Here is a 26,132-nt window from a genome sequence, read left to right as displayed (position 1 = left end):
AACGACCAAAAAAATAAATCAACCTTCTGCTGGTGGCATCTGACTCGGATGATGAAAATGAACATGTGTCAGTTCGCTCTGCTTTGGATTGTTGTCAAGCAGAACCTGTCATCAGAATGGACACATGTCGCCTGAAATGGTGGTTGAAGCATGAAGGGATATCTGAATCTTTAGCAAATCTGGCACACAAATATCTTGCGACACCAGCTACAACAGTGCCATGTGAATACCTATTCTCACTTTCAGGTGACATTGTAAACAAGAAGCAGGCCACATTATCTCCTGCAAATTGTAACCAAACTTGTTTGTCTGAGCGATTGGCTGAAGTAGGACTGAATGGGCTTGTAGGCTATGAAGTTTTACATTGTTTTATTTTTGAGTGCAGTCATTTTTTGTGCATAATTCCACATTTGTAAGTTCAACTTTCATGACAAAGAGATTACACTACAGCACTTGTATTAGGTGAATTGAAAAATGCTATTTCTTTTGTTTTTTACATTGCAAATATTTCACTGTATACTTTGTATTCTGTGTTGTAATTGAAATCAATATATCCAAAAATGTAGAAAACATCCAATAATATTTAAATAAATGGTATTCTATTATTAACAGCGTGATTAATCGTGATTAATTTTTTTTGAATCACTTGACAGCTCCCCCCACACACTGAAATAAAGCCTTTGCATCTCTCTGTAAGGTTAATCTTGGGAACAAACATTCTGTGCTCTATCGGGTGTGTGATACAAACAGTGAATCTGTAAATGGAGTCAGACTCCTGTAACGTAGTATACCAGAGCCTCTTAGAGAGAAAGCAATGCATCAGTAAGTGAGATGTCTTAAGGATACGTTAGTGTTGCAAACTCTTATGACTTGATTGAGAGTTTCATGATATGTGATATTTTATTTAAAGTTCCAGCTCTTGGAGTCAAGTGAGTGTGCGAATCTTGGCTTTCATCTATTTTCCTAGCCCTTCCATTGTGGAGAAAAGCTTGAAAATGTGACCTGAGTGTATCCTAAAGACTCAGAAACCAGAATGCAAGTTAAAAAAAAAAGTTGTTAAATTCCTGAACTTTTACGCCACTCACTGAAATCCTGTGTATTAAAGATCAGCTTGGTTGAAAACAGAAAATAATCTTCATGTGCTTTCTGGAAAAGCTAAAGGAATATCCAGTGCTTAATCAAGATGACTGTAGGGGAGTAGTTCCCATGGATACTGCAGAAAGCAACAACCATCATCTTCTAGCTCTGGCACTTGGAATGGTTTTAGGTATGGCTACTTGGACAGAGTGCTTGCTGTAGCATCCTGGTCACTGAAGTTGCCACAGCACCAAGATGGCTCTGGGCTGAATTGGAGCTCATCAGTCCGTTGGTAGTGGAGATTACTGACAGTTGGTCATAACTGCTGGGCTAATGAGACTCAGTAACTGGGAGGACATCTCACTGGGAGGAACATGAAGTAGAGGGAAAGCTGAAGGTAAGCTGGGTTAAGGAAAGTAGATGTGTGACAGGTTCCTCCTGTGGTACACCTGTGCTATGTTCTGCTCTGTTTGGACATAGAGGGTTAAAGGTACATGTAGTGGGAAACAGTGTGTGTGTGAGTGAGTGAGTGAGTGAGAGAGAGAGAGACCATGAAAACAGGTAGCTGAAGAAAGACTACTTAGCCCTGTTGAGATGATCTGTCAGAAACTGAGGAATTAAAATCCTGAAATATCTGGTATGAATAAAATCTTGCTATTTAGCATTTTCAACACTTTACCATATTATTTTTCTTTGGTAAATGTTGCCAGTACAGCCAAGGCCAATGGGTGCAGCTGAACCATGCTAAGAATGCCTTAAGTGTAAGTGGGACCAACTATTTCCGGTACCAATCAGAAAGCTTCTTGATCTACTTCTGGTTCTGTTTATGCTTGTAGTTAAACTGTCTTCAGCCCTGCACTCATTGTAGGCACCGATTGTCATAGAGGGGTCAATTTGATAGGATCATTTAAATGGCCAACCCTGCCACACATTAGTCCTGAAATAGTAATATAAACTATTAAGCAACTGTCAGAGGGAAGAGCTATGCCATATATGAGGGAAATGCCTACAAAGCAGCATATTCATCTTTAATCTCATTTTAGATCCAGTTTGCCCACAAACACACTTTTAGTATTCTGCTAGCAAGGAAACTAATTAAACTGCCTAGCATCTGATCCAGACTCTAATGAAGCCAATGGACATATATTCTCATTGATTAGAGTGGGGATTGTCTCCATCACGTATTCTATCAAATTCTGGCAGAAGGTGAGGATGTCTGGTGCATGCACCCACGAAGCCAGTATGAGTGCTGTTTTTCTTAGATGTGGTGTTAGGCTATCAAGTAAGTGAAATTGGTTAAAAGCTATCCACTAGATTTTCATTGCTCAAAGACTGTGAGGGTGCTCACTACTGTGTGCAGCTGAGATATAGTCAATTTGAGTAATTGGCAATTATTACAAAGATGTAAAATACTAGCATCCAAAAAAATCTCATGTTTCGCTAATTTATTTGGTTATAGCTAATTTCATGATTGTCTCTTCAGTTTGTATTTCTAAATTCAATGAATTGATCTTGTCGTAGTCCATTACTCTGCTGTTATGTCTCTCATTTTTCCTTTCTGATTCTACAACTTTGCTTTCATTGTCTGGATAAAACATTGATGTCGTTGTCTAATTAGTTTGACTTGACTGCATTTCCAATTAATTCCTACTCTAACCCGCATGTAAATCTTTGCTAATCAGTCCACGTTTTCGTTCCCTTACTAGAGACGTTTGAGAGAAATTAGATTTGTTAGTGATTTTTTTATCTCATAAACCAGTGTTTCAACTTGTCAGCTACAGCAGATGTGCATACTTATTTCAATTATTATGTAAATGATTAAAATACTATTTTTTTAAAAGGTCCTTCTTACAAGTGGCTTGGCAAGTCCAGATTTCTTCACTGAAGGCAATTGGGGTAGTAGGAGTCCTTCTGTCCTTCAAACTGGGAAGAGCAGAGTTTTCGCATATGCTGTTACAGCTTCTAGTTCCTTTACAATACTTTTAAGGGCTCAGTTGAACTCCCTGTGAAGTCATTCTAAAGACTCCCATTGTCTTCAGCATGGATTGGACTGGGCTGCTAGGCTGTAATCCTGCAAACACTCATACAGTGACTCTTCCCTGTGCAAGTAGTGATATTGACCTCAGCTGCACTACTCTTGTGAGTGTCCGTAGAACTGAGCCCTCTGTGCATTACTCCAAGGAAATAAATAGCAACTGACAGTGTTTCTTTGTCTGCAGAGAGCAGATATTGCTTTTGAGAAACACCCACTGTTCCCATGAAAGAAGTACTCCTACAGGCAGCCAAGACAGTTTAAATATCAATACTCCGAGGAAGACAAATAGGACCTTATATTGGAATCTTCTTCTATGACAACATGGTGGCACCACAAGCAGATCACTTACAAATCCCATAGAATAATGCTGTCAAGGCTACGCAGAACTCTTCACTTCTGTTACACTGGCACAAAGCAGCATAGGGTGCCAGACATAAGAAATGAGCTGCATAATGGTGATTGCATGGGGAAACTTCAGTGTGCCTGCCTGGTCCTTGATTCTCTGAAAAGCAATTTACTGAAAAATATACTTTAAAAAAAAGAGGATTATGTCTTGTGACTTGGCCAACAGACTAGCAAACAGTGGTAATATCTAGAAAAACATGTCCTTCACCTGCCTGTCTGAACTAAGACAGCAACTTCTTAGTGGGCTATACTCACAACTTGGTGATCAGCAGGACTGAGCCTATTTAAATAGGTTAGTTCCCTGTTTCATTACATCTTTCTTTCTGCTTCTCTTTAAAAAATGGCACAGGATATGTTAGACAAAAGCTATGCCTTATGAAATCATGCTGGTGAGTGACTTTTTTCAAATTAATGTTTTTTTCCCAGATGTATTGCAATCCCTGTCCTTAGTCTCTAGGATCTGTGATAAACTATATTTACTGATCTGTACTTTTCTCTCAGTTATGCTTCTCTTTTTCAGCCTGTCTATCTAGATACTTAACCTCATCGTGTTAGAATCTGGTGCCTTTCTTAAACATTATGCTTACTTGTGTTTTCCTCTAATTTTTGAGCTTCATGGAAAGGAAATTTCGAATTCATCTAGCCAAGTACAACACCTGATTATAAGAATTAGGCTGATGCAATAAGGCAAAAGAAACATATCATATGCCTGCGTGTCTCCTGGAAAAACAGCTATAATTTCATAGATTCATAGACTCTAGGACTGGAAGGGACCTCAAGAGGTCATCGAGTCCAGTCCCCTGCCCTCATGGCAGGACCAAGTACTGTCTAGACCATCCCTGATAGACATTTATCTAATCTACTCTTAAATATCTCCAGAGGAGATTCCACAACCTCTCATAGGCAATTTATTCCAGTGTTTGAACTATCCTGACAGTTTAGCGGACTTTTCCTAATGTCCAATCTAAATCTCCCTTGCTGCAGTTTTAAGCCCATTGTTAGAGGCTAAGGTGAACAAGTTTTCTCCCTCCTCCCGATGACACCCTTTTAGATACCTGAAAACTGCTATCATGTCCCCTCTCAGTCTTCTCTTTTCCAAACTAAATAAACCCAATTCTTTCAGCCTTCCTTCGAGGTCATGTTCTCAAGACCTTTAATTCAGATGTTGAATATTTTAAATAAACTACTTGCAAATGAGAGGGAGGTCAAGAATTATTCATAAAACAACCAACTAAAGAATAAATGTGAGAAAAACGTTGTCTGAGCGTGGACAGCTCACAAACATAACATTTCTGAGATTTGTTACAGATCATTTCACAGTTCCGTGTTTTATACAAACCCACATGAGTTCTCAATGAAACGAGAGAGAGAAAAAGTGTAACTGTATAACATAGGATTGCAGTTTTTCAAAAAGTATGAAGCAAAACATTGTGCATTTTCCTTTTATGAAAGTTCTGGATTACCATAGCAATGGTGTAATAGTCCAACCTCAGTTTTTCAAGGGTTTTTATATACATACAGGTTAGCGATGAGCTGGGTCTATTCATATTTAGTACAAAAATGGGGCTTAAAAAACCTGTAGTATAGAAATGTGGTCTTCTGATCTTTGCAAAACCTTAATTTGCATGGCTTTATTTCAGATTTCATGGTTTTAATTTATAAGAATTAATATGCAAATAGAGAGGTTACTTACCTGTGCATTAAGAACCAGGTTAAGATCTCAAGGAGGGGTAGGCTCCTTGATTTATGGAAACAAATTAGACAACCTGAGGTAACCTGACTGGTACAGTGTACAAAAACAATCTGTGGATAGGAGGGTGAAATCCCACAATGATCACTAGATGTACTTTAACAGAGCTACACAACAAACTTTGTGATTTCAAGTCCAGCAGGTTATCAACAATGCCTGAGTGGACCTTCCATAGGAGTTATTGATCGATGAGCATGCCTGACCTGGAAATGCTTCCATTTCTGCAGGTAGGTTTTCTTCATGGCAGGTTTCCTACTGCTCAGAAGTACTGTCTTAACCTCGGGGGAACAGTCCAATTCTATGCCCAAGAACCATTGAGGATCCAAGCTCTGAGATACAGAAATGTTGGGCTGTGGTGCCCAAGTTTTGGGTCACGCGATCCATTATCAGAGTGGCATTCACAGGGAAAAGCAAAGCAGGTTTGAGAGCCAGACTTGTCATGGCCAACATGGAGCTATGAAAATTTCTACCACTTGTTCCTATTTAGAACCCTAAGGATCATGTGTTGGAGGGTAGGCACAGAGGAGGGTGTAATGTCAGGTGACTAAAAGGGTATCCCCATTGAGTTGTGACTCTACCATAAGCACAAGTGTCTGCAGTTTCCATTGGATAGTTTTGCAAAGAAATGTACTTTTGGGAGGCTGAGCTATGTGCTAAAGCTTCAGTGCTGACAGGTGGGATGGTACCAGGGAGGGATCCCTTTCAGTGTCCCTAAGGAGGAATAATCTGGTTCCTCTGTGATCAAGAGGTCCTCATGAGAAAGGAACCTAATCGGTACCATGGAGCCTGGGCAGTGTTCCACCATAACTGGGGATGGTACGGAGATGCAGTCCTTGTGCCCTGTAGGTATGTGAGCTGAGGAGAAAGGTACTGGAGACTGCTGAGGTACAATTATTATGGCTACAACCTGAAGAGAAGGATTCTGAGGTCAATACAGGGTTCTTAGAGGAGTCCCTTAGAGTTCTTTTTGTGTCTGGAGGGCTCATCTTCCAGTAACAACTTCAGTGCTAACAGCTGTGATTTTCTAAGAGATCCCTTGGTATGGGATGAAACGGGCTTCATCTTGATGGGTACTGGGGCTTGCACAAGCCTCAACAGTACCCATACTGGGATGCAAGATCTCCCTAAATTCTGGCCATGGAGATGACTTCCCTTTTTATAGGAGTCCCTCTAGGTAATGTGGACTCCTTCTTGGAATATTTGATTCCAGAGCTACCCCACAATCTTTAATTGAGACTGAAGGCATTAGAATGACCTGAGTGGCTGAGGCTGATGTACAGGGTGCACTCCATGAGAAGGCGCTTCTATCTACCCTGAGGTGCAAGGGTCTGGATAGATCTGCTTTTTAAAGTTGGTTCAGACCTTGCATTTGGATTGTATGTGGGACTCTGAAGCAGCTAGAATGTCTGTTGCTGACGGAGAAAGACCTGTGGCTCATCTGACAAGGCTTGAAGCCTGGAATGCTGGGCATAACCTGTTCCATCGAGGGAACAGCCAAAGGCAGAAGCCCTGACTGCAGAAAGAAGAGTTCAAGTGAGGGGCACCCCTCTGAAAGCACAAAGTGTGCTAATGAAAAGTAACATAAAGAACACAAAGAAGGAACTGTAAAGCTAGCAGCAGACACTGTTATGATCTGTCTTGAGCCAAGGGCGGCTGAGCGGGAACTGGAGTGAAAGCAGGTTCACATCTCCCTATATAACCTTGCACCAGAGCACAAGGATGTATGGTGCACAGGTCTGGACCATCAGACACTGCTAGCTAAAATTTCCAATCACAAGTGCACAGGTGTATTATGCATGTCCCCCAGAGGGACTAACAATCATCTGCGTACCGGAATTTGGTTATTGTTGCCGATATTGCTTTAGTTTTGGCACAGAGATGAGAAAGGTTGAAGAGGTTGCTGTCAATCCGATACTGAATGCTAGTGGCCTGTGGTAGACTGTCTTGGGTTAATGTTTTCATAGCTGCTAAGAAAATGGAGAAAAGGGTGGGTGACAGTACACAGCCTTGTTTTACATCAGTTCGGATGACAAAGGACTCACAGGTAGTACCACCGCACAGGATGGAGGCAGTCAGGACCAGCTCCAGGCACCAGCGCAGGAAGCAGGTGCTTGGGGAGGCCAACGGGAAGGGGCAGCATGTCCAGGTTTTTGGCGGCAATTCGGTGGTGGGTCCCTCAGGCCCTCTCAGAGGGAAGGACTGGCGGGGTTGAATTGCCGCTGAAGAACGAAGCAGTGCAGTAGAGCTGCCGCCAAAGTGCCGCTGATTGTGGCTTTATCTTTTTTTTTTTTTTTCCCCGCCGCTTGGGACGGCAAAAAAGCTGGAGCCCAGCCCTGGAGACAGTCATCTGGTCGTGGAGGAGTTTTACAATGGTGATAAATTTGCTTGTGCAGCCAAACTTTGACATGATTTTCCACAGAGCCTCATGGTTGACAGTCAAAGGCTTAGTCAGATCGATAAAGGCCATATTCAACTCCTGGTGGTAGTGTTGCCCTTTTTCCTGGATCTGCCTGGCTGCAAAAATCATGTCGGTGGTGCCTTGTGTTGGTCTGAAGCCGCACTGGGACTCTGGAAGTACTTCCTCTGCAAAAGGGAGCAGATGATTCAGTAAGATTCTGGCCAGGATTTTCCCAGCGATGCAGAGGAGGGCAATGCCTCAATAGTTGCCACAGTCGGCTCTGTCTCCCTTTTTGAAAATGGTGATGATGTCAGCATTACGTTAAGTCAGGGGGATTCCTTCGGTGTGCCAGATTTTGAGGAGCACCAAGTGAAGCTTGTCAGTCAGTGTTTCTCCCCACACTTTCAGTCTTTCAGCTACATTAACAATCAAAACTGTATGACCCATTGTTAACAGCTGCAAATGGAACAGTTATATTAAGGCTCTTACTTACCAACTACAAAAATGATGTTAGATTTCCTTAGATCTTCTACAAAATCTAAATAAAAATAAAATCTTTGTTTTATTGGCAGCAACTACTGATTTTAATCATCTGTTCTTTCTATACACCGTTATATAACACATAGCAAGGTTTTCAAGGTAACTTTTTGATTTAATGTAGCTTTTGTTTTCTACTAGAATGTTCTTTATTCTGAAATGAACTGTTATTCACAAGCTCACTTATGTCCCAGTTTTGTAGCTGTCACTGCAGAAGTGATAAAAATATATCTTACATGGAAACAATGACAGCCTTTTCATATGCACACCCTAGCAAAAAAAGGCAAAATCGTAATAATTAAAAAGAATCAAACTGCTCTTGAGATCAGAATAATATGCATCATGACCCACCATGTTTCTTTTCTTTTTTTGCTTTTATTCTAAAAGTATAATTTGATTAAGGTTCATATATTACAATTTCCACATCCTTTTAGGTTTTTGCATTCAGTGCTCCACATTAAAGGAAATTTAATCTTAAATTCAGTCAGACTAAAAGCAACTCATCTCTGACTTGCACATTTCTAATTACGGGATATCACTAGCTGAAGGTGTTCATTAACCCTCAGGCTGCTCTTAGAATCCTGCCAAGTCACACCTTACATCAGCCCTTAATAACTGTTTGCCAAATTCTGAAAGCTGTTTTTGGCTTAATAGTAAGACTTCTGAATAAGTCTGGGTCCAGTGGGTTGAATGGGAATTGAAGTAACTCTCCGACATACTGTCACATAATCAAATGTGCTTTCCATCAGTATCTGAAATGCATACCTCTTTAAAAAAAAAAAAAAGAATCTGGATGCAATATAATATACTTATCATGTACTTGATTATACTAAAGGGGGAACTAAAAGTATCATAATGAATACATTAGTCTATACTTAAGAAGAAACTCACCGCTTGCGTTCTCATATCCAGAGAAATTTGATGGGTCATCTACCTGTTAATTAAGGAATCGACATTTTTTAAATTGTTATTGCATAATTTATGTGTTCTTCATGTACCTGTAGATATTAAAACTAACCATGTGAAAGATGATTTTGCGATTTTTGTGCCTATTCAAATATATAGTAATAATGGCTACAAAGGAACTCTATTCATGTAGCTTTATTTCTCCCTGCAGAGCATGCATACAGGAAATCCAAGGTAGCTCACACTGATAGATATTGGCCCATGCAGGAATTGCAGCAAACACTGGCCTATTATAGTGTTAAGCCACGTAGTGGCTAAGTATTTCAGAGGCTGCTAGTATGCATACTAAATAGCTTCCCACAGTAAATGGTAGACGTGTTTCCAGGTCAACCATGTGATAAGTAACAATAGAGTGAGTTGTAGTGTGCAAAGTTTGTGTTAGAAAGACGAAATTAACATATTGCCCCTCGCAATATATTGCACTGATTCTCAGGAAACTGGAGTTCAGGACTTGAACTATGACACTCTCTCTTGAGATAGTAGGAACTGAGCATGCTTTGATGGGACCATGAGGGAGAAGAAAGCTACCTTGCGTGACTCTGCAGTGACCTCTCTTGCCCATTTGGGAGTTGTTTGGGCTCTCAGGAGAAGTCTCCTCTGCCAAAATGGTCAGACGAACATGAAGTTTGGCAAGTGTGTGTGTTTTTTATAAAACATGTGGTTTGTATATGTAGCGGAAACAAGTTCTGAGGTTCTCTGGCAGACTCACTAGACCCAGCCAGGTAAAAAGTTGTCCTTAGCTATAGTCCTCAGTTCTGGAGCATGTTACATCCATTTTATGCCAATTTGTGGTAAACCCTCTGGCTGCATGTTCTCAACTCCTGACAAGAGCTGGTCAGGAAACTATTTTTCCAACAAACCATGGGCAATAATAAGAGAGCACTTCCTGTAACCCAGGAGAGTGATGTGACTGTGACTGACCCCTGTATGGAGGGGCATGGAGCAACAAAGAAGGACAGCTTTGTGCTTTCTCTTCCACAGCCCGCATGTCAGTCACAACTGCTTCCATAGAACGCAGGGTCAGAAAAGATGATGCATACCCTGAACCCAACCAAGATCAGGATGTGAGTGGTAAGGAAATGCCTGGGGGAAAGGACAGCTAGGGGAGCTCCTGCAAGGATGGTTATGCAAACTGCCTCTGAACCTTCCTGGCCACAATAAAGGCTCTTATGTTCAAAGATATGATGTGGATTTGGAGTGGTTTTGTCTTTGGTCTGAATCTGTTGACCTTCAAGACAAACTGCAAGTGCTGCTGAAGCAGCAAATGTTGTTAGAGGAGAATGCATGGGGGAAGTGAATTGTGAAGTATGTGGTTAACTACTTATTTTGCACTGCCTGGTTATTTAATAATATTCTGTGTCATGGGGCTACTGTTCCTTATTTGATTTATAGTATTTTTAAGTGTTCGACACAGGCACCTTACAATGAAGAAAGATTTGGACAAATTGGACAAAGTCCAGAGAAGAGCAACAAAAATGATTAAAGGTCTAGAAAACATGATCTATCAGGGAAGGTTGGAAAAAAATTGGGTTTGTTTAGTCTGGAGAAGAGGGGAGACATAACAGTTTTCAAGTGCATAAAAGGTTGTTACAAGGAGGAGGGAGAAGAATTGTTGTTCTTAACCTCTGAAGATATGACAAGAAGCAATGAACTTAAATTGCAGCAAGGGTGGGTTAGGTTGGGTATTAGGAAAAACTTCCCAACTGTCAGGGTGGTTAAGCACTGGAATAACTTGCCTAGGGAGGTTGTGGAATCTCCTTCACTGGAGATTTTTCAGAGCAGGTTAGACAAACACCTGTCAGGGGTAGTCTAGATAATAGTTCTGCCATGAGTGCAGGGACTGGACTAGATGACTTCTCAAGGTCCATTCCAGACCTGTGACTCTGAGTCTATGTTCAGATAGGCACCCCTATATTTTATACATCTAAATATATAAAATAACAGATGTGCATAAGCTAAGTTATTTAGAACTAATGCATTTAGATCAGCAGTATTTTAATGTATTCTGTAAAATACCTCAACTGGTTTTAAAACTACTCAGTGCACATGTGGTATCAGTATATTATAGGAAAGATAGTATGCAATTATAGTTAAAGGTGATCTGTACTTTAAAATAAATAGCATTGCTACAGTAGTATGGCTAATTGAATAGAATGAGTGAAGTGCACATAGTGGGAGAATATATTGTGTAAACCATTGGCTGTTCAAATTGGCAAGTGTCCTACATACATGTGCAGGTTTCTGATTGTGTTTCAGGAGTCATCACTGAAATACAAGTATTCTTGATTAGCCTGAAGTACCAAAAAATTGATTATAGTTCCCTTTCATTTCTTGATTTATAGTAATGACCATGCTAGTATTCTGCAGCCATGGGGTTGGCATTTTAAAAAAAAATCAATAGTGGCCTCAATCATGTTATGATGATACCAACATTTTAGGATAAAGGAGAGAATCACAACAGCAAGTGTTTGAAGAATAACTGGGTTGAATCTGCCCTTACTCCACACTGATATCTTCATCTAGTATGGCTTTTTTTGAGAGAATAACATAATCAACCTTCCAGCTCTGAAGAAGATAGGCATAAAATATTAAGGCCCCGGTTTTTAGAAGTAGCTTCTCATTTTGCACTGGTAGGTTTGAATACAAATAATTGCAGGAAAAATTATTTGTAGCTGAAAAATTGTGGGTGCAAAATGGAAGGCTAAGTTGAGGTCTCTTTTTTTTTTAAAAAAAAAATCAAACTCTTAGGGAATGTCTGCACTGCCAAAAAAAATGTGTTCTTAACTCAGATCAAAACAGCAGTAAGTATATGGTCAACTTGGCTTTTTTAATTCAGTTTGGCAGCTCAAGTTCAACCACTGACTCTCCTATTGGCTCGAACTCAAGCTACTGACATGAGTTAAAAGCTGAGTTGCCAGTGTCTTTGCTGCTATTTTAACCAGAGTTAGCTGATGTAGATTAGCTAACCAAAATTAAGAACAGTCCCCCATCCCATCTCCCTTTCTTCTTTGCATACCTTTAGTCACAAGTTTACCTACCATTTGAATGAAAAAGAAGTTACTGCCATCCTTTCACATAATCGGCTCTGTTTCCTCTCCCCTAATTCCTCAAATGAAATTACATTAAACAGACTGGGACCCTTGCAGGCTGATGGGATCAGTTGTTGAGACAGTGAAGGAAAGTTTAAATCAATTGGAGCTATAATTTTTTGCACTGGAAGTTCCTTATATTGTAAATACATCCCAGGAGGCAGTAGTGAAGCTAAATGAACTTCTCAGTTTCCTGTTTGGCAGGCAATATCTCTTTTAGGATTAGTTATATGCCAGAAAAGATCAATATTTGTGAGTCTTCAGTCCTGGTTCAGGAAAGGAATAAGTGGCATTTATATTCATTAAAATTCAAAATTCGATAAATAACACACACCAGGAATCATTGATCAAAAACCATTCCTCAAAAATATTTACTTGTACTCTTATCTGCATATATGCTGATTTTCCCGTGTAGAATTATGCCCATTTTCACTAGACTTTCTTTTATTTTTAAATTTTACCCACAGGATTTCCTTAATGAGACAACATTAGGGATTGTGAGACTGCAATTTGGATTTACAGTCATCCTATAAAAATGTCTCTCATAGCATTAATTCATACTGATTTTGAAATGATGCACTGATGTCCACAGAACAATACTGGACTACAGGGCAAAGAGGTACTATGAACTCTGAATGGTAAGAATCCACACTGACTATGGTCTTTGGGGAGCCGAGAGAGAAAGTCAAGGAGGCTTAAAATAGATTAGAAAATAAGATGACTTTGGATTTGATTTTGGTGCCTTCATTTTCTTAGGTAGTTTCCATTGTTCTATGTATTCAACCCTACTCATAGATTGATTCTCCTTTGCCCTCTTCCCGCCGCCCCGCTTCCTCCAAAAAGCACAGGATGTGGGTGGAGAGCTAGGCTCTTGCTGTATGGAATTCAGTTACAGGATCGGCACACTCTTGAAGAAGTCATGTGATGTGACCATGTCAGACAAGGAGCAGTTGGTGAGCAGATTTCTCTCATACTGTCCTTTTGTATAGGGGCTTATGTCAGTGATTAAGCCAGTCAACTAAGATATTAATTTAAATAATAAATAAATAATACCTATTTGTATATATTAATTTTTAGCAGATGGGTCTTTAAAGTGATTAAGATGTAAAGGATTTGTTGGCCTGCAGTGATGATGGTGGGCTCTGGACACCAGAGGGCTCTGGAGAAGAACTGAAAGACTTGGCTAATGATCAGATAAGGAAAGGAGTGAAGGGGCGGTGCCAGGAATATTAGGTTGACGGTGGTTCAGTGTGAGAGATGACTATCAGGAATATAGTGATTCAGTGGTAGAACTGTTTTTATATTCTTGACCCAGCTGTTTCCATTGAGCTGAGGCCAGGGCCAGCTCTAGCTTTTTTGCCGCCTCAGGAGCAAAACAAACACACACAAAAAAACAACCCGCAGCCGGACTATCGAAGCAAAAAAAAAAAACTAGCCACAGGGAGCTCGTGGAGGGCGGTGAAGGGCAGCACCCACCAGCTCCCTCCACCCGTGGGCAGCCAGGTGCTGTAGCCCGCTCGCAGCCGGGTGAGAGGGGCTCCCCCCTCCGGCCTTGGGGTGCCTCTCCCGGCCGGGCAGGCTCTGAGGGGGCCAACACAGGCAGCACTAGCTGGGGTCTGCGACCTCCGCGCAGGGCCGGCATTGCAACAGGGCTTGGCACAGTGCAAATGGCGCAGGGATCAGTGGGGCCCACCCCTCCACTGCCGGCTGGGCTGCTGCAGAACCCTCCCTCCCTCCCTCCAGTGCCTGCCAGGCCACCGCAGAACCGTCCCTGCCACTGCTGCTTGCTGGGCTGCCGCAGAACCCTCCCTCCTTCCGGTGCCCAGGGGCTGCAGGAGGTGGTGGCCTTTAAGACTTCTCGGGTAGGCTGGGCTCAGAGCGGCGCGGGAGGCAGAGGCCGGTGCAGGTGGTGGGAAGTGGCTCATCCCAGGGAGCCCGGCGGCACGATGAGTGGCGGAGATCGCTAGTTCCTGCCCCGCCCCCCGGGCCAGGGTCTGTGTCCCTGCAGAGCTGGGCTGGCTGCCCTAAGATTGGCCGGAATGCTGCCCCTTTCAATGTGCCACCCCAGGCATGTGCTTTCTCGTCTGGTGCCTGGAGCCGGCTCTGGCTGAGGCTCATGTAACTCATACTGAGGTTAGGGGATATCTATCTTTAATAGAGATATTTGATGGGCAGTTTATAGTCCAGTGTTACTGGTACAGGCAGGTCAAGGTAAGGTTGTCCATAAGTATAGTCTATCCTTTGGTGGTGGATTATAACAGAGTTTTTGGGTTGGGCAATTGCACTTGAACCCAACTAACAGATGTAGTTGTACTGTCTGAAGGATCATCAGGTACAGAGGATCTAGCTGCCTATAACTGAACAAACAGAATACATATTCTACCTTTTCCAAATTGGGAAGACAGATTTTAGACTGAAATGATTATTAGATGTTGGAGGTATAATATCAAGAGTACAATAAGTTACCATGTATGTGATCTAATGATAATAGCAGAAATATTAATAAAACAATATCCTGTCATATAGTTTGGGTTACAATAAGACCTTCTCTTGTCATTTAATTCATTAGAAGGTAGGTAATTTATATTGGATATTGTTATAATTTAACATATTTAACTTTCTGAGTGTAATGACTGGGACTTGAAATTACTATTATAATAAAATGGGCTGACAGTAAGTCATAGCATATTAGAGGGAATGTTATAGCACTATTCAGATCTTTGTAGGTGGTGATAATGGTCAATTGTGACTCATAAATCACATCCATATATAGAAACTGGAATATTTATATAATGGATGGTGCTTTTAAAGTGTGTGTGAATGTGTTCTGAAAGAAAATAAGGACAGCACAGGGGATACGAACAGATATGGAGAAAGCTGATGTGTCAGAGGAAAATCATGTTTTACTAGTCTATTATTTATTTCATTTATTATTTGAACATGTCAAAGTAGTGGATAAAAGAGAGATAATTGTACAATTTAGACTTAGAAGGTCTTTGACATGGTCACCTACAAGACATTAAAGAAACTAAGTAGTCACGAAGTAAGAAGAAAAGTATTGTTATGGATCAGAAATTGGCTAGAAAAGAGAAAAGAAATAAGATTAAATAGTCAATTTTTATCATGGCAAAAAGACTTCAAGAATATCCAGAGGTATAATTGTTATTGCTAACAAAAATTCTTGAAGGGATATTAAACATCATGCTGTAGGGCTGTGATGGACTATACCCCTGTGTTCACACCCTCACACTATTTGTAATAATCTTTATACAAGGTATGCCTTGTGAGATCATTTGAAAACTCACAACTTGCTAATCAGTGATATCATGGTCAAATGTGTATAGCAGCTTTTTGTATAAAGTAAAAAATTTCCCTATATGGTGATAAAAATATGTACTCACCTAGCACCAAACAGACCTGTCTTGAACAAAGGAGTGTATGTTTGCCTTAATTTGTATTTAAGCAATAAACAGTCATCAATCAGAAAGGGGGAAGGGAGAAAAACAGAGAGGTCACACAGGTGAAAAGCCCAGCAGACTGCCTGTCACCTGGTTCTCAGCTGGAAATAGGAGGGGGGGAAGGTGAACACCCCAAGACACTCCTCTCTCTCTCTTTCTGCCCATCTCATTATTCGCACCCAGAAGACAAAGGAAACAGGTGTTGGACTCTGGGGAAGGGATCCTGATCTGAAGAGTTAGGTCAGTAATTCTCCTGGAAGCATGTGGTGAGAAACTTTTCTTGAATTTAGTATAGTTTGTTAGGCACTAGAAGGGGACTATCTTTATTTTTCTTGCATCCATTTCTGACTTTTATGCCTCATTACTTGTACTCACTTAAAATCTATCTCTTTGTAGTTAAAAAACTGTTTTATCTAATCCAGTGTGTTTAAGTTCGTGTCTGAGTAACTCTAGTTAAGATAACAAGCTATTGGATATTATTCCCTTAAAGGGAATATACTTAGTATATTTGGACTGTCCAGAAGAGGGCTGGGTAGTACAGTAGACCCTGAAAGATACAAACACCAGAGTTATGGACTGAGCAATCAACCAGACACCATGTGAAATCAGAAGTAACCAATCAGGCAGCAGCAGAGATGGGGCGGGTGGAAGCAAATACTGTACTGTGCCTGTATTGCATCTTAAAGGTAGACACATCTGTGTTGCCTGTCCCCACCCCATCCCCTACTCACCATGATGTGGGGCAGCCACTTACAAGTAGAAGTGGTGAATGTTGTTTTCCCTTCTCCCTCCTACCCCGACCCCAGCTGGGAGGGGAACAAGTTTGCAAGCTCAGAGCCCTGGGAAAAAAATTTTCTGAGCTGCTACTGAAACTTGACCTGGAGCGTAAGCTGCAGGAGCCGGAGCCCAAGTTCCTGCCTGCATGCTGCACTCTGGAGGAGCAGCTCAGATTTAAATGGCCACAGCCTGCACCACATGCCCACTGACACTGCGGTGCCCCAGATGCCTCACTCATAACCCTGGCAGCCAGGGGGCTAGAACCCCCTTTCCTCACCCCCACTTGCCAGGCAGCCACTGCAGAGCTGTGAGCCCCCTCTCCAAGCAGTCCACCCTGAGGAACATCCCATAACGGCTTGTTCAGAGTTATGAACATTTCAGAGTTACAACTTCCCTTCCTGAGGTGTCCATAACTCTGAGGTTCAACTGTAGAAGACATACTTTTCTGGGAAAATTCAAGACTGGGAGTGTGTTGGGGTAACCCTGCAGTGTAACCCAGGCTGGTGAAAGCCAGGGTGTGACTGGCAGGCTGCAGTCATACAAACACATCTGGGAGTGATGCTCCTCTCCCATGTACATTGGCCAGACTGGACTGTCTCTAAGCAAAAGAATAAATGGACACAAATCTGACATCAGGAATCATAACATTCAAAAACCAGTAGGAGAACACGTCAACCTCTCTGGTCACTCAGTAACAGACTTGAAAGTGGGAATTTTGCAACAGAAAAGCTTCAAAAACAGACTCCAATGAGAAACTGCTGAACTTGAATTAATATGCAAACTAGATACCATCAATTTAGGCTTGAATAGAGACTGGGAATGGCTGAGTCACTGCACACATTGAATCACTACACAAGTTTTTTCTCTTAATTAATTAGCCTCTTAGAATTGGTAGGGCAACTCCCAACGTTTCATGTTCTCTATATGTGTATATATATCTCCTTACTATATGCTCCATTCTATGCATCTGATGAAGTGGGCTGTAGCCCATGAAAGCTTATGCTCACATAAATTTATTAGTCTCTAAGGTACTACAAGTACTCCTGTTCTTTTTGTTGTTCAGTTGTAGTACTTAGACTAGTGTTAAAACAAGATCCAAAATGTTTGCAGCTGGTACCCCTGAAGATCAGCCAAGGGTGTCAAACCTTGTGTGGGATTAATAATAATATGGGGAGACCTGCCTGGTAATCAGAAAGCATCACGAGGTGGCTGTCAGCAGGGGAAGTTTTGGATGTATGACTTGCTTGTTTCAAGATGATCCAGTCTCTGGCATGTTCTGAGTGGTTTTAGAGTTCATCTGATGATCTAAAATGTGTGTGGATGTGATCCAATAAGCATACATCTGCTCAATACTTTACAAAGCATTCAAGCACACTAGAGGTCCTGGTCTGAGTCCAGTACAAGCAGCCTCAGACCCCCAAAAGGCTTGATGCCTATGGACTCAACAGTGTCATCCCATAAGGAAAGTTCTGATGCTAAGGGGTATTCCAAACAGCCCTCCAGGAGCTTTGTCTTCTCTGTCCCACTCTTCTCTCCTAAATCTAACATTGGAAATTGTAAAAGATGTTGAGAGAGGTTACTTTATACAGTCACACTCCATGACAGCCTACCCATCTGCTTCCCAATTCCCCAAGGGAACTTCATGAGAAATTACTCTGCTTTCTCTCTCCTCCAAATGAGAGCCATAGAGGTAATCCCTCAGCAACAAAATGAGAAGGGATATTATTTGATTCACTTTCTAGTACTAGGAAGAGAGGCTATCTGTTGCATCCAATGATGAATTTTGGATGTCTGAACAAGTAGAGTGGGCAACTGTAGCAGTGACACTGGCATCCATAGTTCCTTTCCTGTGTCAACAGAATTGCATTAAATCAGAACCAGATGTATTTTCAATGACCAGTATTACAATATGGAACATGCATGCTTCAAATCAAACTTAAGTTCACAACAGCCATTCCTGGCAGTGCATTAAAGCAGCGTTTCTCAATCTTTTTGATACCAGGGACCAGCTTTCTGCCTTTCTATACTGTGCCCCATGGAAATCTCTGGGACCAGTGCTGGTCCATGGACTGGTCATTGAAGAAAAACTGCATTAAAGCCTTTTAACCTGAACACCTCTCTGGTGCATCTCACAGGGAAGGAAGCTCTGTAGTCAGTCCATATCTGGTACAAAAGTCTATGGTGTACAAGGTGTAAATGACATGGTGTCAGAAGGGAACAGAAACAGAAGGAAAAAGGGGACAGAAGGGGGAAAATATGCAACAAATGTTGTAGGATCTCATCAACATGCCATTCTTCAATGCCTCAGAGAATTTTATCTTTGATAGACTTTCAGAATGGACAGACTGGAAACAATATTTCACAAAATTTCAAATTGCTACAAAACTCCATAAGAAAACTTGAGATAGACAGGTGTAGGGGTGTGTGTGTGTGTGTGCGTGTGCTATGTAATTTATGCTATGAGTAAGTAGGCAGAGTAGATCTTTAAATCTTTTCCCTTTACTGAATATTATCATAAAGATCTCAGTGAAAGGGTTCTGGCTATGTTTGACTTACTTTATATCTCTGAGAAATGTGATATATGAAAGAGCATGTTTTCACCAAAGAATTCTAGAACCAGGATAAAATGATTAATCTTTTGTAAAAGCTCTGCATGCATTGGCTGAAAACTGTGATATCTGGGACTGCACAACATGAAAAATATCAGAGACAGGCAGTCTTTCACAGCAGCTACAATTAAAGGCAGACCTAACACTACACACAGCTATTCAAGCAGTAAAGGAGTCTGAACTTGTGAAAACAAACTTGCTAGACTTGAAAAAACAAGAAACTAGTTTATAAGCTGTAAACAGCTGCAGCATGACTGCTAAAAGTCATTATCACAAGACTCCTGAGCCTGAGAGGGGGAAAATTCCAGCCAAACTACAAAGCCTTTCAGAATAAATGTACAATACGTAGAAGATTTCATAGCTCAAGATATGTGTCCAGCTAAAGGTGAAATATGCAATAATGCATAAAATATGGTCATCTTGCAGCTGTTTGGCATGCTGAGGAACTGAAAGAGCGAACTATGATTAGAGAGAATAAGAGCCATTGTTTCTGGGTTCCATCATGTGACTACACAAGCCTGCCTGGAGATTTAAAATGAGTATTTCTGGAAAGGCTGACTAAAACTGACTCAAGAGCAGATGTGACTTTCATTTCAGAAGGAATTTACAATCACCTTCAACCCCTCCCGGAGCTGAAATCACTTGACAAAGCCTTGATTTGCACTGGAGTTATTCTGAACTGCATGGACCAGTTCACCACAGAAAACTTACATGCTGAATGCACAGCTTCTGTCTTTGAACGTGATCAAAGACCAACAGCCTTCTCAACTGCAGTGTGGCAGCCATGATGGGCCTCGGTGAGAGCGGCTGAAAAACTCAATGGAGTATTTGGTGATATTGGACTTTTAAAAGGAGATCCAATACCAATAACATGACAGACAATGCTGAACCAGACAGCCTACACACATCTTGCAGGATTCCTATCCCATTGCTTCATAAAGTAGAAACTGAATTAAAGAGAATGGAACAGATTAGCGCTATGTAGAAAATCTCTGAGCCAACAGCATGGTGTAACACAATGGTACCAGTTATAAAGTATAAATGTGTGGATCTTTAAATACTGAATGAAGCAGTTGTGAGAAAAATATATCCTGCCAACACTGAATGATTTCCTCCCCCAAATGAAAGGAGCTACAGTATTCTCCAAGCTGGATGTCTCAAGTGGATTCTGGCAAATTTTGTTTATACAGAGTTCTAAACTGACTACATTTATCACACACTTTGGGAAATTTTGCTTTTGGAGATTACTGTTCGGGATTACCAGTTCACCTGAAATTTTCCAAAGAAAGATGGCAGAACAGTTCACAAACACAAATGGAGTTGCACTTTTCTTAGACAATATGAGTCTTCGATGGAAGAACACAACAAAACCCTCAATGAAGTTTTAAGCCAATAATTAGTCATTCTGAATAGAAGCTAAACAAGGACAAGTGTGTTTGCCAACTATCCCAAATCAAGCTGTTTTTTTGGGGGGGGTGGGGGGTGGCGGTGGAAACACTAAACAAAGATTAAATCAGTCATAGCCATGAGAAAGAAAAAGCAATTCAAGAACTGATTGCATCAACAAATGTACCAGAACTGAGATGTGTTCTGGGTAAGGTGAATTACCTAGGTTTATACTTACAAGACCTTTCTACAATGAGAAAACCACCGGACAAACTATTAAAGTTCATCACATAGTGGGTATGCAGCCAAATAAAGACTAAAAGGGAGTGCCTGGGAAGCATGCGGGCATGTGAAAACTTTTACATGTTTCTGTAGATTGGATTCTTTTATACTGACAACAGACCGTAAATTGCTTGTAACACGCATCAGTGGAAAAGACCTGAATCAAGCAGTACTGAAATGCCACATCTATTGATAAGATTAATGAGATTCAGCCCAATTGCAAAGTACATTCCTGGAAAAAATCTGGTAGTAGCAGACACTCTGACATGGAGTCCTGCAACCCATTCAAAGATTACATATAAAGGCATTTGTGAATGCTATGGATGCATACAGACTAGTGTCAGAAAAGAGACTACTCCAGCTACAAGTAACCTTAACAGACATGCAACTTCAAGAAGTTTTAAGTTATATTTGGGCTGGCTGGTCCAAGTATCTAAAGGACACTAAGGGAGCAATAAGAGACTACTTTGCAGTACGTGGACAATTAAGCAAACCAAATGGACTCATAAGTAACGGCAATTTCACTATAGTTCCAAATGAAATGAGCGGAAAAATCCTAAACTTCATACATGAAAGACTAACTAAATGCTGTGAACAGGCCAGCCAGTCAGCATGGTGGCCAAGCATCAGCAAGGACATAAAGAATAAAGTACCTGGATGTGAACATGGCCCCACTTGAGGAACCTGACCTGTTGACTTGAGCAAGTCTATCATCTGTATAATCACAGCAGTTAAAGTTATTAACAATTGTACCTTTCTTGAAAGGTAACCTACGCACAAGATTTCAGTTATAGTTAGCTGAAATCTTGTGCATAGGCTATATTTCAAGAAAGTTTAATATAACTTCTTTTTTCTCCACACTTAACATCATATCCCACCAGCAAGTTCAAGGTGCTGTTTAGCTCCTGTTCTAGCTTGTTAACAAAGATGCTAAATAAACCAACCCTTACACCTCACCATTGGAGAATCTCTCCTATGTCCCACTTTATTACTTTTCTGCTTATGACTACCTTCTATTAACTGCACTTCACTTTTCAGTCTCTTTGGCTTGCAACTGAACATTTTCAATCTGAATGAACTTTCTAGTAAGACTCTTGTAGGATCCAGTTACATTACATCCCGTGCATTCCTTTTATCTATGGATTGGGGGTGGGTAGGTGCTGGGTTGGTTTTTTTGTTTTTTTTTTGGGCAGGGGGTTTGGACAGCATTACAATCAAGCTTGTCTAGTACGTTTTCCACATATAGACCAACATTGTTTCTTATGCTAGACTTGGTTCCATTATGCTTTAGGTCTCCACAGATTTATTTTCTTACCATCAATTTTATTGTTTTATAAAGTATCTGAGGGATAGCCGCTAGTCTGTTTCCACAAAAAAGGATAAATGGACACAAATCAGACTTCAGGAATGGTAACATACAAAAGCCAGTAGGAGAACACTTCAGTCTCCCTGGACACTCAATAACAGATTTAAAAGTAGCCGTTCTTCAACAAAAGAACTTCCAAAACAGACTTCAAAGAGAAACTGCAGAACTACAGTTGATTTGCAAACCTAACACCATCAATTTGGGCTTGAACAGGGATTGGGTGCAGCTGCTCACTACAAAAGCAATTTTCCCTCTCTTGGTATTGACACCTCCTCATCAAGTATTGGGAGTGGACCACATCTACCCTGACTAAACTGGCCTTCAACATTGGTTCTCCACTTGTAAGATAACTCCCTTCTCTTCATTTGCCAATATATATTTATGCCTGTATCTGTAATTTTCACTCCATGCTCCGATGAAGTGGGTTTTTTACCCACGAACACTTATTTCCAAATAAATCTGTTAATCTTTAAGGTGCCACCAGATTCCTCATTGTTATTGTTTTACAAGGGATTGAATTGAGATGATCAAATAGTAATTGCTATAATTACTCTTTCTTATTTCTTTTAAAGACTAGTACCAAATTTGGCCTAGGATCATTAATATATCTGGAAAACTAGAGAAGCCAGTAGTGATGTTAAAAGATCTGAGCTCCTAAAGGGAGCCTTAAAAAAAAAAGAAAAAAAGAAAAGGAGTATGGACAGTTAGGAAGTAGTAAAGAATGTGCCAGTATTATCCTTACTTGCAATCAATTAGCAGTATCTTTAGAAAAATTAAATAGACTCTGCAGATCAATGTTAAACAGCTAGTTGTAAAGGGATTTTTACTACACATATGTTCCTCACAAAATCTTAAATGACAAACTAATTCAAATTGGCTTGAATTAAAACCACTGTACTGTGGATTCGAAACTCATTAAAGTCTAGAAATAAAGGCTATGGCTGCCCTGTAGAGTCCATGCTGGCACAACTATGCTGATATAGCTATGCTGGCTCCTAGTGTAGATGTGGTACACACTAGCAGAAGGAGTTCTGCCAGTGTAGGAACATCCTCCTTGACATTAACTATGATGCCAGAAGCCTTCTTCTGTGTTTTTTCCCATCCCTGCCTGACATAGCTATGCTGACAAAAACCCCAGTGTTTGACACATCTATGCTGACAGACGATTACTTCCATCACTACAGCTAATGTCATTCCAGGATGACATCCAACACCAGGATGTGGTGTTCCTATGCTGGCAGAAACACTCTTCCTTCTGTGTTAAAGAAGAAGGACTACACAGCACATTGGAAATCTGAAGATGATCAACTGGGCGAAGATGCAAATAATAATGTGAATGGAGAAATAAAACAAAGAGGGACAAAGGAGAAATACTGGCAGAAAACTGCAGTGGGATACAATCTGGAAAAAATAAACTAGGGGAAAATAATATGAAAATATTCAGTGGAAAACTGAAATAAGAAAAGCACCTAAAAGAGATCTAGGGTGAAAGTGGTCTCTGGCTTCTGTGTGATTGCATATGGGCCTGAGAACTGCATACCACCAGAGTTTTCTTCCAGGAAAGAAGAAGGAGAAAGAAGGTCTGTACTGAAAGTTATATAAAGGAGAAAGAGTTCAGGCCAGTGGGGGAAGATTAATTGAGAATTTGAGGTGTTTTTTTTAAAAAGCTATTACATTTCTTATTGCTCTGGGTTTTTTTGTTGTTTTGTTTTTTGTTTGTTTGTTTTTAAATAAAATACTTTGGAGCTGGGGGTGCTTGGCCTGTCTGAAAATCAGGCCACAAATTCTTAAACTTAACTCCTATTTTAATGTGACACTATTATCTGAGAAACTTTTATTGATTCAGAAACAGTCCTTCCCAAAAGGAGAAACAAGCTTTTGTATAATTTTGGGCACAGAGCTGAACTAAAGGAAGCATAAAAATAGCAATCTGCTTTGAAAAATAAGCCCCAAGGCTATGAAGCAAACTAAAAAAGACAGGAAATTCAAAATGGATGCCTGAATTTTGAGAATAAAAAGATCCAAAATCCAGAGTCAAGGACAGAATGTAACCTGCACTTTTAACTTTCTTGGGGGTTTTAATCATTTTAATGTTTGTTTTAAATGTAGCCTCTCTATTCATATCCATGTGTATAATGCAACATTAAAATAGTGGAACTCAAAAGTTAAAATAATACGGGAGCAGGAGTATATACATACAATGAGGCAAAAGCACATTTTAAAATCCAACAGTGCTTAATGCAGCCACGTGTTTGCTTCCTACTAGATCGTGCTATAAGCAGTACCCAGCCAAAAACACATTTTCATTCACTTCATGTTCTCCTAGCTTTTCTCTAACCTCACACACTTGCAACTCTCCATAACACTATGTATTATTTACCTATGACTCTTAAATAGTCCAGATACAAACCTCTCTCCCTTTTCCTTTAATTTCTCAATTATATTTTGGCACTACAGAAAAAAGTTTGGTGGTGGGAGAGTTTGGCTTTCTGACAGCACGTATGCCCAGATGATGAGTAAACACCTCCTGGAACAGAAGATGAGACCTTTAAGATGATGAATATAACTGGCTATTATCACAGAATATCTGAGCCCAGATTTCACTGGCCATGCATAAAAGAGCAGATACACACTCCAAGAGCACCAGACAGACTGCTTTAAAGTGGGGAGAGATGTACTCCCAGGAAATAAATCCGCAGAAAAGAGGGCCCTTGTAATATGTTAATTGTTTACTGTCTGAAGGACACTGGGATACCAGGAAGTGGAGCGCTACTGAAACAGACTGCATCACAGAAAAAGGGGGCTGCATGTAGGGTTGCTGATAAAAGGTATCGGATCCTAGACTTTGTTCTTAGTAAGATGTAAGTTGTTTTAGTTTTCTCTTCTGAAACTGAGAAAGCCTTATCTAGTGTATCTTTTGGCCAAGTATAAATCTAGATATTGTTGAGACAGTCAGTTATAGTGTATTAAATCCTTTTTCTATCTACTTTTTTATAACTCTTTATAAAACCAGAGTTTCTTTTGAGTGTGATTTTCATGCAGTTCAATCCTGGAGAAGGACCTACCAGGAAGGAGTTCTCAAACCAGGCCATTCCACACTTCCCTTGGCCAAAGGGCATGGAAAAGCAAATTTAACCCTACTAAAATGCAAAAGCATGTAACTCACAAAGGAGAGGACACTGAGACCCCAAGCAGGAGGCAGAGCTGGAGGAAGGATGCATTTGATGACAAATGCTGATTCTCAGGCAAATATGCAAATAATTTTTTAAAACGTATACATTGTACCCAAAGAAGCTATTCTATTGCTTTGATACAATATGAATAAATATTTTAAAGAGCAATTTTTCTATCCAATAGAGTAAAATAGCACTTGTGCAGACACTGCAGTTTAAAAAGTAAATGTATAGATTTGCCAATAGGTGTGAGTGTGAATAATGAGCATTAACATTCTGTATAAATAGAGCTTGCTCACCAGCCATCTTTACAAAATTCATTGACTGTATTGTTTCATTTATTTTCAAAGAATTGCACAAAGTGAACTGGTGCCTGCTCTTACTGTACTTGCTATCTTGAAGTCAGTAGGAGCTCTGCATGAGTGAGAACTGGGCACTTGTAAGCTATAAGCTCAAGTATACTTGCGTAGAAGCACGCTGTGCTAAAGATGGGGAGACGGTACACTGCCCCAGTGTTAACACCTGGAGGCATTAGAGTTTTGTAAGCCATTAAGCTTCTAACCTGGAGGCACTAGGGGGACTGGATTCTTTGCCCCCCAAAAGGCACAGAACAAAACTTCATGATGTTGCTGCTGGCAGAATCTGGGGAGCCTAAAATGCCAGTGGTTTTTGGAAAATGAAGTTGTGGATGTTTAAATCTGCAGTAACTATGGCCACGTCTAGACTACGCGATAATATCGAATTAGCTAAAATCGGTTTCATAAAACTGATATTATAAATTCGATTTCACGTGGCCACACTAGGCACAGTAATTCGGCGTTGTG

The 26,132-nt window shown here is 40.6% G+C and overlaps 1 protein-coding gene across 1 annotated transcript in view; it reads right to left on the bottom strand.

Moving 5' to 3' along the window:
- Nucleotides 1-26,132, bottom strand: part of AK5 (adenylate kinase 5) — a 172,957-nt gene that overhangs the window by 45,728 nt on the left and 101,097 nt on the right. The window contains exons 9-10 of the mRNA XM_032802465.2: nt 9,094-9,136; nt 8,159-8,203 (exon numbers count right to left, since the gene is read on the bottom strand). Of these exons, the coding sequence (XP_032658356.1) occupies nt 8,159-8,203; nt 9,094-9,136 (88 nt within the window). The remainder of the gene's footprint in view (nt 1-8,158; nt 8,204-9,093; nt 9,137-26,132) is intronic.

The sequence above is a fragment of the Chelonoidis abingdonii genome, chromosome 7 (assembly GCF_003597395.2).
Source record: "Chelonoidis abingdonii isolate Lonesome George chromosome 7, CheloAbing_2.0, whole genome shotgun sequence".
Lineage (NCBI taxonomy): Eukaryota > Metazoa > Chordata > Testudines > Testudinidae > Chelonoidis > Chelonoidis abingdonii.
The sequence above is the reverse complement of the archived record's forward strand: the minus strand, read 5'-3'. Positions and strand labels throughout refer to the sequence as shown.